This window comes from Anguilla rostrata, chromosome 13 (genome assembly GCF_018555375.3).
Source record: "Anguilla rostrata isolate EN2019 chromosome 13, ASM1855537v3, whole genome shotgun sequence".
Classification (NCBI taxonomy): Eukaryota; Metazoa; Chordata; class Actinopteri; order Anguilliformes; family Anguillidae; genus Anguilla; species Anguilla rostrata.
Window position 1 is genome coordinate 2,192,499 of NC_057945.1, and position 13,400 is coordinate 2,205,898.

A 13,400-nucleotide genomic window follows, 5' to 3' on the forward strand; every position below is an offset into this window, starting at 1 on the left:
ACCCGGGAGGGGGGTGGGGGGGTTATGTTATGTTATATACTGCATGTAAATATACTATACAGCGTTTTCAAATACTTTTGAGTGGTTTATTTCTCAAGGAGATAGTAGGGATTCAAAGGGCATCTCTGGGGGAGGACTGACAGCCCTGCTGAAGCTCAGATTCCGCTGTCATTAGTATCTGAGCGTGACCAAAGCCTGATAATCGACCACGGTCTGAACACGGTCTGTTTAATGGTTTCAGCAATTCAGCTGAAGATTTTATTCCTTTTATTACTGCACACATTAGTAATGTTTTTAATGTTTGTGATGCATCCGAGTGGTTGATTATTGGATTATAACTTTTTATTAAACCACATTCATGACTAAACGCTAATGCTGACGTGGTCAGCGTAGTCTACCGATTTCCTTGCTTCAGATAAGCATGAGAAGCAGGAATTTATTTTCATCGCCAACGCTCACCTTTAAGATACATTTGCGAGCTTTCTAGTCGGGATAATACTGTTGAATTCCGTCGTCGGGTTAGTTATACCTGCGCCCATGCAGCGCATTTCTCAGGTTTTTCTACATCTACCTTGTTATTATCACAGGTGAGGCTTCCTCTGTGGTGCCGGGCTACAGGTGAGATTTCCTGAGAGGAAATTATACCAGCCGAAAGGATTACACTCTGAAATGCGAAAGGAGTAGACAGAGTTTATATCATAGAATATCATGTAATGTAAATTCAAATGAATCAAGACGCATTTGTGTTGTTGGGAAACAAAGATTTAAGAGTAGTTAAAGGAGTACCATGGTGATTTTCACACTTTCTCGGTTTTATGTGCTATTTGCACAAGAGGCATTGAAGAAACACAATGAGCAATGTATTAAATATGTCCGTTATGTATTTTTGGAGAAATATGCGTTTTAAATTCATCATCCTATTTTCAACCGGTTGAGAAAGTTGTCATTTTTCTACGTCACGAATACAGTAACTACTCCCATTTCCACGCCCCGTAAGAAATCTGACAGGACACACCGTCCTGCTGTTCAGACAATGCAAATATTTGACTAACGTTAGGTTCACTTAAATTAGAGTGCCTTTAGATTATTTCTGGTTATATTCATTTAGCTAGCTAGCTAACGTTAGCTAGCTAGGAGGTTTGCTTTCATAAGGCAATGTTATCGATAACGTTAGCTTGCTAGTTTGCTTTTATGAGGACGTTATAGTTGTGCTTTTATCTTAACTTGGCTAGCTAGATAGCAAACATTATAATTGGATATAAGTTAACGTCCTTACCTTAGCTATCTATCGATACTTGATATACTACTAAGCTAGCTAGCTTGTGAAAATTCAGTCTCCCAAAGAGAGCGCGTATCATGGGGGTAGCTATGGTAACGGGGCACGGTCTGTCAATCATAGCTAACTGACAGTTCTCATTACCACGCCCAGACGGTTCGGGTGAATTTTTATAGTGGGAAATTTAGGCTTAGAAAAATACGTTTTAAAGTACATTGAAATGACTGAAGAATAAAAAAATTATGCACATTTGTTTTGTTGTTGCCTGAAGACAACTGGGAAGTGTCACGTTCAACCACCATGGTACTCCTTTAAGCACTGCACCGCTGAACTAGTGGGTGGAATAAAATGATTTTTTTTAAATCTAGAGACGTGCTGATGAGGGAATATCACATGTTCAAGCGTACACGTAAAATCTTGGTAAGTGTGAAAGCAATCTACGAAAATGACGAAAAACACATTTTCCCTTTAGGCTCCACAGTGTTAATAGCTTATAGGTTATGGTCCCCTGCTGGATTTTTGCGTTATTAGTAGAATATGTACAACGCACGCAAAGTCTCATGTATGAGAATGCAGTGTAACGCAATAGGTAGGGGTCTACCACTCAGAGGTTGCAGGTTCAATTACCAGGTGGGGCAGTGCCATTGCGCTGGCGAACATGTTACTGAATTGAATTCCATCATAAAAAGTACTCAGCTGCGTAAATACATTTTATGTAGCATACTTTTGCTCTGTGTCAGTCACCCTTGATAAGGAGTGTTAAAAAGAAGGCGTACATGTGTGGGAAAAAATCTGAAAACCATTCAGGTTCAGCGTGTGAGAAAAAATAAGAATCGTGATTAACATCAGAGTCATTTACGTGATCACCACGGCAATCATGCAGAATATGTAATGTGTTGAGCAGAGAAAAGTGTCTCCGTTGAGTAACCAGGCATGGCAAGGTGTATCATATAAGAAATAGGATTTATTTCTGCAGAAAGAGTCCGGGACCTACTCACAACAAGGTGGATAAGGCCGAACTGAAGAAAGCAGGGGCAGTCCCTGCTTTTATTAGCAGAAGTGTCTGACCAGTAAAGCATAAAGTAAAATTCAACCAAGAAAACGATTGGCTGTGTCCATTCAAATAACAAGGTACACGATTGGCTATGTCTTGTCTAACATAAGATACTACACAGGCACCTGGTGACCACTTAGTCAAACAGTTATTAATCAGAAATAATTGTTTAGTCTTTGATCTATCAGTTGCTTTCAGAGTTCTGGGCAGACATTTATTCTGGCCCATCACACTGAAAATACAGAAGCAGCACAGAATGCATCTTTGCATGTATCTAAGAAACACAGAATCGATTGTAACCTCAAACAACTACTCGTTTGTGACTTTCTCTTTGATGTCTTCTGTGCTTTTTTTTGCTTCTGCTGTTCAGCCTTAACTCTGCTGTCTTCAATTCCAGCCACAGATTTGTTACACTCACCAGATACTCAACTCCCTCCTCTCTGCTCCTGAACTACAGCAGATACGTGTCGCAAGTCCAGGGCTCTATTACAGTACAGAACATCAGTCTCCATAGTATTGTACTTGGCCACACCCCGTTAATGAGTTTTCCCAAGATGCATCTGGTTAGAGTGCTTTGGTTTCAGCTGCAGAGAGGCAGAACTGTCAATGTTAAGAATATGGAGTTGAGTATCTGGTGATTCTACAAGATCTGTGCCTTGTGCTTCACCCCGTCTCTTCCCTTTTCCTCCATCCCCCTTTCTGGTTCTCCCTCTGATCATCCCTCTGTTCTCTCCCTCTCTCTCTTACTTCTTCTCTCTCCCCCTCTCTCTCTCTCTCTTACTTCTCTCCCCTTCTCTCTCCCTCTCTCTCTCTCCCCCCCTCCCTCTCCCTCTCAGGTCTGATCATCTCCCTGCAGTTGCTGAGGGGGGAGATGGAGCTGATCCGCAGGGAGAACCCCATGATCTTCAACCGGGGCGTGGCCATCACACGCAAGCTGGGCTTCCCTGACGTCATCATGCCAGGTGAGGGCCGCTGAGCATGCTGGGAAAGAGCTGCGGGTGTTCAGTGATCAGCTGAACGGTCTGTCCTTAGGGTCTTTTATAAAAACGTGAGTGGGAATCCAGAGACCTGTGATATGTAATGGGAGACATCACTTAAGCACTAAGGTTGGCTAAATGGTGCCCGTGCAGAATTATGAGACAATCGTAATGCGTACAGTAAGCTAAGGGATTTCCGTGAGCAGCTAATCTAGGCCTTGGAAACCAAGTGTGTGGATTCAGTGACTTGGATTCACCCAGGCGCTGAAACACTCTGAACAGACTGGAGTCTGACAGACCTGCGTATGGGGCAGTTAGGGAGCGTAGGAACATCAGGCTTGTGTGTGCGCCCCTCTCTCTCCCCTCTCTCTCCCCTCTCTCGCCCCTCTCTCTCCCTCTCTCCCCCTCTCTCGCCCCTCTCCTCCCCTCTCTCCCCCTCTCTCTCTCTCCCTCTCTCGCCCCCTTTCTCTCCCCCTCTCTCTCCCCTCTCTCTCACACCTCTCTCTCCCGTCTCTCTCCCCTCTCTCACCCCCCTCTCGCCCCTCTCTCGCCCCTCTCTCACCCCTCTCTCTCTCCCCTCTCTCCCCTCTCTCTCCCTCTCTCCCCTCTCTCTGCCCCCTCTCTCACCCCTCTCTCCACACCCTCTCTCGCCCCTTCGCCCCTCTCTCTCCCCTCTCTCGCCCTTCTCTCTCTCCCCTCTCTCTCCCCTTTCTCGCCCCTCTCTCGGTCCCTGTTGTAGCGCAGTTCTTGTGGTTATCAGACTTCATCCCCCCGCCCCCTCGTAGCACCCCCACCTCCCCATGACTCATTGGTCCCCTGGGAAATAAGTCAGTGCTATTGCTGTTATGTTATTAAAACAGTATATCTATTTTAGGGCTCTCAGGTACCTTTAGAAAAGAGCTCCTTCTCCATTTTGTTCTAATTTGAAGCTTTTTGGTGATAATGTGTGTGTGTGTGTGTGTGAGAGTAGAGAGATAGAGAGACATAGAGAGAGAGAGAGAGCGAGCGTGTGCATGGTTTCGGCTTGTTCCGGACTGAAGTGAATTTCCCGCCTGCCATCTGTCCCGCACTTATTGATTTAGAGCTTTCCCTTTCCAACATTGTTGAGATTCTTGTCAAGCTCCTATTATTTCTTTCCTTTTTTCTTTTTGGCCCTGGCTCCCGGTAAAACATCTGCTTCTCCTCTCTGATAGAAAATCACTTGTTTTTGTTGTACATGTTCACGTATGAGCTGAGGCATATTGGAAACGAATAAATTTAAACTTACACATTCATTTTAATTTACAAATAAGAGGTTTACATAAGCTGTACGTGTTTGAGGTAAATTGAGCCTGTGTCTCGATATGCTCCATATATATGCTATTGTGAAGTACTGACGTGGAGAAAAACCTCTAACCTCTAAAAAAAAGAAATGAAAACTTGACAATGACGCAGTTGCATAAAATGATATCAGAACCGATAGGAATGATGGAAAATACATTTTTCTATTTTTCTGAAAGGAATTATCCTTTAATAAAATGTATGTCTTCATTGATTGAAAAATAATCGGCTTCACCATTTACTGTGGATGGCAAATTACAACAGGAGGTATGTCTGACTGACTGGGAAAGACAAAAAGTTTCTTTTTTTCTATGTGAGAATACAGGATTAGCGCCATTGCATAGTGTGTTATCTATATGAGTTTAGTGCCATAGCATAGTGTATCATCTATATGAGATTAGTGTTATAGCGTAGTGTGTTATCTATATGAGATTAGCACCATAGCGTAGTGTGTTATCTATATGAGATTAGCGCCATAGTGTAGTGTGTTATCTATATGAGATTAGTGTTATAGCGTAGTGTGTTATCTATATGAGCTTAGTGCCATAGCATAGTGTATCATCTATATGAGATTAGTGTTATAGTGTAGTGTGTTATCTATATGAGATTAGTCATAGTGTAGTGTGTTATCTATATGAGATTGTTGCCATAGCAGTTGTTATCTATATGAGATTAGCCATAGCATAGTGTATTCTATATGAGATTAGTGATAGCTAGTGTGTTATCTATATGAGATTAGGCCATAGTAGGTTATCTATATGAATTAGCACATAGTGTAGTGTGTTATCTGATATTAGTGTTAGATGCTAGTGTATTCATCTATATGAGATTAGCACTATAGCATAGTGTGTTATCTATATGAGATTAGCACCATAGTGTAGTGTGTTATCTATATGTGTTTAGTGCCATAGCGTAATGTATCATCTATATGAGATTAGTGTTATAGCGTAGTGTGTTATCTATATGAGATTAGCACCATAGCGTAGTGTGTTATCTATATGATATTAGTGTTATAGCGTAGTGTGTTATCTATATGAGATTAGTGTTAGCGTAGTGTGTTATCTATATGATTTGTGTCCATAGCGTAGTGTTATCTATATGAGATTAGCCCATAGCTAGTGTGTTATCTATATGAGATTAGCACCATAGTGTAGTGTGTTATCTATATGAGTTTAGTGCCATAGCGTAGTGTATCATCTATATGAGATTAGTGTTATAGCGTAGTGTGTTATCTATATGAGATTAGCACCATAGCGTAGTGTGTTATCTATATGAGATTAGTGTTATAGCGTAGTGTGTTATCTATATGAGATTAGCACCATAGCATAGTGTGTTATCTATATGAGATTAGCACCATAGCGTAGTGTGTTATCTATATGAGATTAGCACCATAGCGTAGTGTGTTATCTATATGAGATTAGCACCAGTGTAGTGTGTTATCTATTGAGATTAGGCATAGTAGTGTGTTATCTATATGAGATTAGTGCCGTAGCATAGTGTGTTATCTATATGATTTAGCGCCATAGCGTAGTGTGTTATCTATATGAATTAGACCTTAGCGTAGTGTGTTATTTATAGATTATGTTCATAGCGTAGTGTGTTATCTATATGAGATTAGGTATAGCGTAGTGTGTTATCTATATAGTTATCGCTAGCATGTGTGTTATCTATTGAGATTAGCACCATAGCATATGTATATCTATGATTAGGCCCTAGATAGTGTGTTATCTATATGAGATTAGCACCATGCGTAGTTTTTATCTAGAAGAGATATGTTATAGCGTAGTGTGCTTCTATATATCACGCATAGCATAGTGTGTTATCGATATAATTAGTGTTAATAGTATGTGTTATCCTCTATGAGTTTAGTGCCATAGCGTATGTATCATCTATATGAGATTAGCACTATAGCATAGTGTGTTATCTATATGAGTTAGCACCATGTGTAGTGTGTTATCTATATGAGTTTAGTGCCATGTAGTGTTATCTATATGAGATTAGTGTTATAGCGTAGTGTGTTATCTATATGAGATTAGCACCATAGCGTAGTGTGTTATCTATATGAGATTAGTGTTATAGCGTAGTGTGTTATCTATATGAGATTAGTGTTATAGCGTAGTGTGTTATCTATATGAGATTAGTGCCATAGCGTAGTGTATCATCTATATGAGATTAGCACTATAGCATAGTGTGTTATCTATATGAGATTAGCACCATAGTGTAGTGTGTTATCTATATGAGTTTAGTGCCATAGCGTAGTGTATCATCTATATGAGATTAGTGTTATAGCGTAGTGTGTTATCTATATGAGATTAGCACCATAGCGTAGTGTGTTATCTATATGAGATTAGTGTTATAGCGTAGTGTGTTATCTATATGAGAGTAGCACCATAGCATAGTGTGTTATCTATATGAGATTAGCACCATAGCGTAGTGTGTTATCTATATGAGTTTAGCACCATAGCGTAGTGTGTTATCTATATGAGATTAGCACGAGTGTAGTGTGTTATCTATGTGAGATTAGTGTTATAACGTAGTGTGTTATCTATATGAGATTAGTGCCGTAGCATAGTGTGTTATCTATATGAGTTTAGCGCCATAGCGTAGTGTGTTATCTATATGAGATTAGCACCATAGCGTAGTGTGTTATCTATATGAGATTAGTGTTATAGCGTAGTGTGTTATCTATATGAGATTAGTGTTATAGCGTAGTGTGTTATCTATATGAGTTTAGCGCCATAGCATAGTGTGTTATCTATATGAGATTAGCACCATAGCATAGTGTGTTATCTATATGAGTTTAGCGCCATAGTAGTGTGTTATCTATATGAGATTAGCACCATAGCGTAGTGTGTTATCTAGATTAGTGTATAGCTAGTGTGTTACTATATAGTCAGCGCCATAGCATAGTGTGTTATCGATATGAGATTAGTGTTATAGCGTAGTGTGTTATCTATATGAGTTTAGTGCCATAGCGTAGTGTATCATCTATATGAGATTAGCACTATAGCATAGTGTGTTATCTATATGAGATTAGCACCATAGTGTAGTGTGTTATCTATATGAGTTTAGTGCCATAGCGTAGTGTATCATCTATATGAGATTAGTGTTATAGCGTAGTGTGTTATCTATATGAGATTAGCACCATAGCGTAGTGTGTTATCTATATGAGATTAGTGTTATAGCGTAGTGTGTTATCTATATGAGAGTAGCCCATAGCTAGTGTGTTATCTATATGAGATTAGCCCATAGCGTAGTGTGTTATCTATATGATTTGCACCATAGCGTAGTGTGTTATCTATATGAGATTAGTGTTATAGCGTAGCGTGTTATCTATATGAGATTAGCACCATAGCGTAGTGTGTTATCTATATGAGATTAGCGCCATAGTGTAGTGTGTTATCTATATGAGTTTAACGCCATAGTGTAGTGTGGTTGGCAGATGCTGCTGGCCTTGACAGATCATTGTAGTCAATACACTTCATCCCCTCCCTGTCCCTCCCCCTCTTCCTTCACTCACCTGCACTGTGCATTTAAATAGTTTGAACATTAATAATTCAGATGTGTACTTCTAAAGAAGATGGAATAGAATGGCTAGGAATTATAGGAACTTTTGTTGTGAATTTTAAAATATTTATATATTAATGGTAAATGACACATTCCAGATAATTGGAATGTCTTTAGTCTTTACTCTGAGAAATAGAATCTTGCATTAATGTGGCCTATTAGTTATACCCTCATTGTGTATTCAGAGTTTATTGAAAATTTGAGCCAACTTGCTGTGCTCACCTGTGTAATTATATGTTTTAAATATTAATGATTAATACGTATGAGGAACGTGTATGTATAAATCCTAGTGCTAATTACAGGGAGGGGTTTTGGGGTGGTCTGATCCCCTAATTGAGGCTTGATCCCCTTGAACAAAGTAAAAACAGAAGGTGTAAGGAGGTCTCTAAAGTCTTTAAATAAATTGAGAGATTCTAATAGCCTTGTAAATATTCGGATGTGTTTCCCACGCCATGTCCAAAGTCAAATTGTACTACAATTTCGGACACCCCTGTGGTGGGTCATACCATTTCTAAACCCTTGAGATTGGCTGAGTGAGCTTGACTCACTCATTACATCAGTACCTAACAGAGAACTTACCGCAGGGTTCAAAATGTGGGGGGTGCCTACATGAATGGGGATGAATTAGATTAATCAAAAGGAGACAAGATGGTAAAAATACAAAGCTGACCATCTGGTGTGTGTATCTGTGGCAGTACAGCATTCTGACCAGTGAATTGGTTCTGAGGCCAGTATCTGAGGTCTTCTGGCTCCATGTTTCAGTGATCTTTCCCTCTCTCCCTCCCTCCCTCTCTCTTTCTCTCTCTCTCCCTCCCTCCCTCCCTCCCTCTCTCTCTCTCTGTTTCTGTGCATCTCTCTCTGCACATATCTCTCCTGGTGCCCTTTGACCCTACACCACAGAGATGAAGATAGCTGGGTGTAAGTCCCGTGTGTGCCTGTGTCTCTGTCTGCTTCTCCCCACTAACCCTAACCCCACCCACCACTGTCCCAACCAATCACCAATCTGAGGCCCCGCCCACTTACCACTCGCCCATGAGTAGCCCCGCCCCCTGAGCTCTCAGTGAGTCACAGTTAGCACTTGGGGGGGGATAGGGAATCTGTATCATGGGGCCGAATGCTCTACTGCGCCACCTGCTGGCGGGACCGGGGCTGCCGCCACGGGTCAGCAGAGCAGAGCGAGCTTCCCATTCCTCCCCTCCCGCGACTTTTCGCCAGTTTTCCATTTATTATCTGGACCGATGTCGACGTTCCCCGTTATTAGCTCCTTCTTTAAAATGGAGGGACGTCGGACAGTCGGCACTCTTTCTGTTCTCTCCCCTTCGGTCAGACGGGCGGGAAGGGGAGCGGGTTACGGTATTCCAGACGAGCACGTGACCCAGGCCTGGCATGGAGGCCGTTAGGGGTGACGTGGGCGCGGTAATGCACTGTCCTACAGCCCAGTACTGCGAGCAATCAGGGCCCTGGCTGGCGTCAGTCAGCACGGAGCGGCCTGCGTTAACACTGCATCTGCGGGAAGGATGGGGAGGGATGCTGTCAATGGGAGAGGCTAATGAAGCGAGTCTTTCAGTGAGAAGGAGCCTGTATTCATAAAGCATCTGTCAGTAGCAGCGCTGATCTAGGATCAGTCCTGCCTTGTGGCTCATGGTGGATAAGATCAGGATATCAACAGGAAAACTGATCCTAGATCAGGACTCCCACTTTGAGATGCTTCATTAATTTTCTTAACCATGCTTTAGCCTGTTCTTGCAGATCTACCGTCCTGTATGTTTTCATTTCAACCATAATTTGGCACACCTGACTCTACTAATTAGCAGCTCAAATAGATTTCTAGCTGTTGAATGAGGTGTGCTTTGTTAGGGTTGGAGTGAAGGCCTGCAGTGCAGAAGACCTCCAGGAGCAGGGTTGGGCAGCCCTGCTCTAATCTAAAGGGAACCTGTTCCAGGACCAGGAACTCCTACTCTGCAATGCTTGATGAATATAGACTCTAAGCTAGGATCAGTTTTGCCTTTTAACTAACAATCATGTAAGTTAGCATACTGAATGGGGAAGCCGATCCAGGATTATCCACCTGATCCACTCCGAGGTGCTTTATGAACCCGGGTCCAGACGTTCTTCCGTCCCCGTCAGCCTGGTCGTCCAGATGAATGGCGTCCGTTAGAGTCTTCCCCTCCGCACCTCCTTCCTTCAGCTCAACAGAAGCAGCTCTGGCCTCATCACTAATTCATGCGTTAGGACAGCGAAGGGCTGGGGCGTTGAGTGACTGCGAAGTGCTTCGGCCCGGCAGCACCGCAGAGCCGATATTAACCCTTTCCTGCGGTGAAAAGCCTTGTGGGAATGAGGCTCTGGCGCTCTGGGCATGACTAATCTCTCCAGGCCCTGAACGACGGGCGCTAACGGCTGCGGTGTCGTGTGGAGTGTGTTTTGTTTGATTGGCTAACGTGGGCGGGGGGAAATTGACGCTTTGTGGTTCTCTCGGAACAGGTGCAGTGGCCAGGCGGGGGTGGGTATTGGGGGTGCTGGCATTGTGGCCTGCAATAGGCGTACTTTTGCTCCTGAGTGACAAAAAAAAAAAAAAAAAGAAGGTGTTTCGCAGATGCATTTAAAATGGTGACTCAGGCCAGGTCTACACCTGCATACTGTCAGTGTACTGCCCACTGTTTGCAGAATAATGCTCAATATGTCATACACACTATCACTCACTCTCACATGTGCAATGCGTCTTAGCCATGCGTTGTTTTACACAGTGAATGTGACATGTTTGGTCTCTGCTCGTAATTTTTAAATATAATCCGAACCCCAGGAAGAAGTGGTTGGAGAATACTGACATGCAGAGATGACCCCTGACCCCTGGATCTGAAACTGCGGGAGTGCTTTTGATTGGCTGCAGTGTAGGAAGGCTGTTTTGCATTGCCGCAGACTCCCTGCTGGATCTGCCCATTTGCTCTGATAAAATATTAAGCACAGAGAGGAGGGCGGAGGGAGGGGGGGGCTGCCCAATGGGGGGGTGGCTGCTGCTCTGTGTGAGGAGCGCAGGGAGGAGAAGGTCTGTGTGAGTGTGTGTGCAGTAAGGTGTGTTATAAATGTACACACACATGCACACACGTATACACATGCATACACACATGCACACACGTATACACATGCACACACACACACACCCACACGCTCACACATACACATGCGCACACACACACACACACACATGTTCATGCATGCACACACACACACACACACACACACATACATGTACATGCATGCACACACATCCACACACACGTACACACACACACACATACATGTACACGCATGCACACACACACACACACACACACACACGCACATACATGTACACGCATGCACACACACATACATGTACACGCATGCACACATACACACACACGCACACACACACGCACATACATGTACATGCATGCACACACACACAAGCATGCAAACATGCATACACATGCACACACACACGCCCACACACTCACACATACACACGACACACACGCACATGTACACACACACACACACACACACACACACACACAAGCACACACACACACACATGCCCACACACTCACACACACATACATGTACACGCATGCACACACACACACACACATACATGTACATGCATGCACACACACACAAGCATGCAAACACGCATACACATGCACACACACACGCCCACACACTCACACATACACACGCCCACACACTCACACATACACACGACACACACGCACATGTACACACACACACACACACACACAAGCACACACACACACATGCCCACACACTCACACACACACGCACATGTTCACGCATGCACACACACACTCACACACGTATGTATGGAGCACGTGGGTGCTCACATGCATAAACACACATGCACAGTGCGACAGTATGATGTATTTATACCAGAGTTGGGATTAATTCCTATTCAGGTACAGCAGTAATAGTCAAGTTTATTAATGGAAAAGTCCTCACTGGGCATTAAGACACATTTTGGACTGGACCCCAGGCCTGGTTTACTCTCTGCATCCAGGTCATAGTTTCTGATAGAAGTAGAAATAATTTGGGCTTCAACCTGTGAATGCTCTCTCTCCAGGGGCGCTCTTAGCTTCTGAGCGCTGGCATCGCTTGTTGGATAACGCCATTGGTCGACTATGCCCAGGGCGTCATGGCGACGGGGCTGAATTGGTTCGGCCTGCCAGGGTAGGGCAGCCTCACGGCCGCCAGGTGTTCCTGGCATTACTGGGCGCCTGGGTTACCAGTCATGTGACCACTACCTCTTCAGTGCACTGTCAGTCCGTCGGTCTGTCTATGTGTGCAGTAAAGGGTTTTTAAACAACGCCTCACAACGAGCCTTTTCCAGAAGAAACCCAAACAGCCAGGGCGGGGAGGGCAGTAAAACTTTTCCTCGCCCTTTAAAGACTCTTTCAGACAGTGAAGAGTCCTGCAGAACGGCGGGATGCAGGGACGTCTTGTTCAGTAAACAGACGCGTTGAGGTAAATAGGCCAGCGCTGTTATATGCCCACACAGGCCGTTTAGGGAGGAGAGGCGCGCGCTAAGCTAAGCTAAGCTAGCGGGCTTCCCGGTCCATCGTATTAACGCGCAATAATCACGCAACTGCTGAGTGGTGAAAAAGCACAATGGATTAAAAAATATCAGAGTCGCTTCCAATCGAAACGCGTTAGAGGTCCGGAAGTGTCGGTCGGGATCCAGCGGGAGGAGGAAGAGAGGCCCGGTCAGCCCTCCCGGCGCAGCGGAGCGTATTTATGAGCCGGGCAGGTGTTATTTACAGTGCGCTACTTCTGGGAGGAAGTGTAACCCGACGCCCCCGCGTGCCGGGGCCGATAATTACCCCGAGCGTGTCCGGGGCCGGTAATTACCCTGAGCGTGTCCGGCGTGCGCGGAGCGGCCCGGGGCCGATAATTACCCCGAGCGTGTCCGGGGCCGGTAATTACCCCGAGCGTGTCCGGGGCCGGTAATTACCCCGAGCGTGTCCGGGGCCGGTAATTACCCCGAGCGTGTCCGGGGCCAGTAATTACCCCGAGCGTGTCCGGGCCGATAATTACCCCGAGCGTGTCCGGGGCCGATAATTACCCCGAGTGTGTCCGGGGCCGATAATTACCCCGAGCGTGTCCGGGGCCGATAATTACCCCGAGCGTGTCCGGGGCCGATAATTACCCCGAG

At 44.4% G+C, this 13,400-nt stretch overlaps 1 protein-coding gene across 11 annotated transcripts in view; it reads left to right on the forward strand.

The window, feature by feature from the left end:
- dock3 (dedicator of cytokinesis 3) overlaps positions 1-13,400 on the forward strand; it is a 332,206-nt gene that overhangs the window by 246,517 nt on the left and 72,289 nt on the right. For 6 of the 11 annotated variants that reach the window (XM_064305961.1, XM_064305962.1, XM_064305963.1 and 3 more), the window contains 2 exons: positions 3,167-3,292; positions 9,095-9,112. In XM_064305961.1, coding sequence (XP_064162031.1) covers positions 3,167-3,292; positions 9,095-9,112 — 144 coding nt within the window. The remainder of the gene's footprint in view (positions 1-3,166; positions 3,293-9,094; positions 9,113-13,400) is intronic. The other 5 variants (XM_064305969.1, XM_064305960.1, XM_064305967.1 and 2 more) reach the window with 1 other exon arrangement.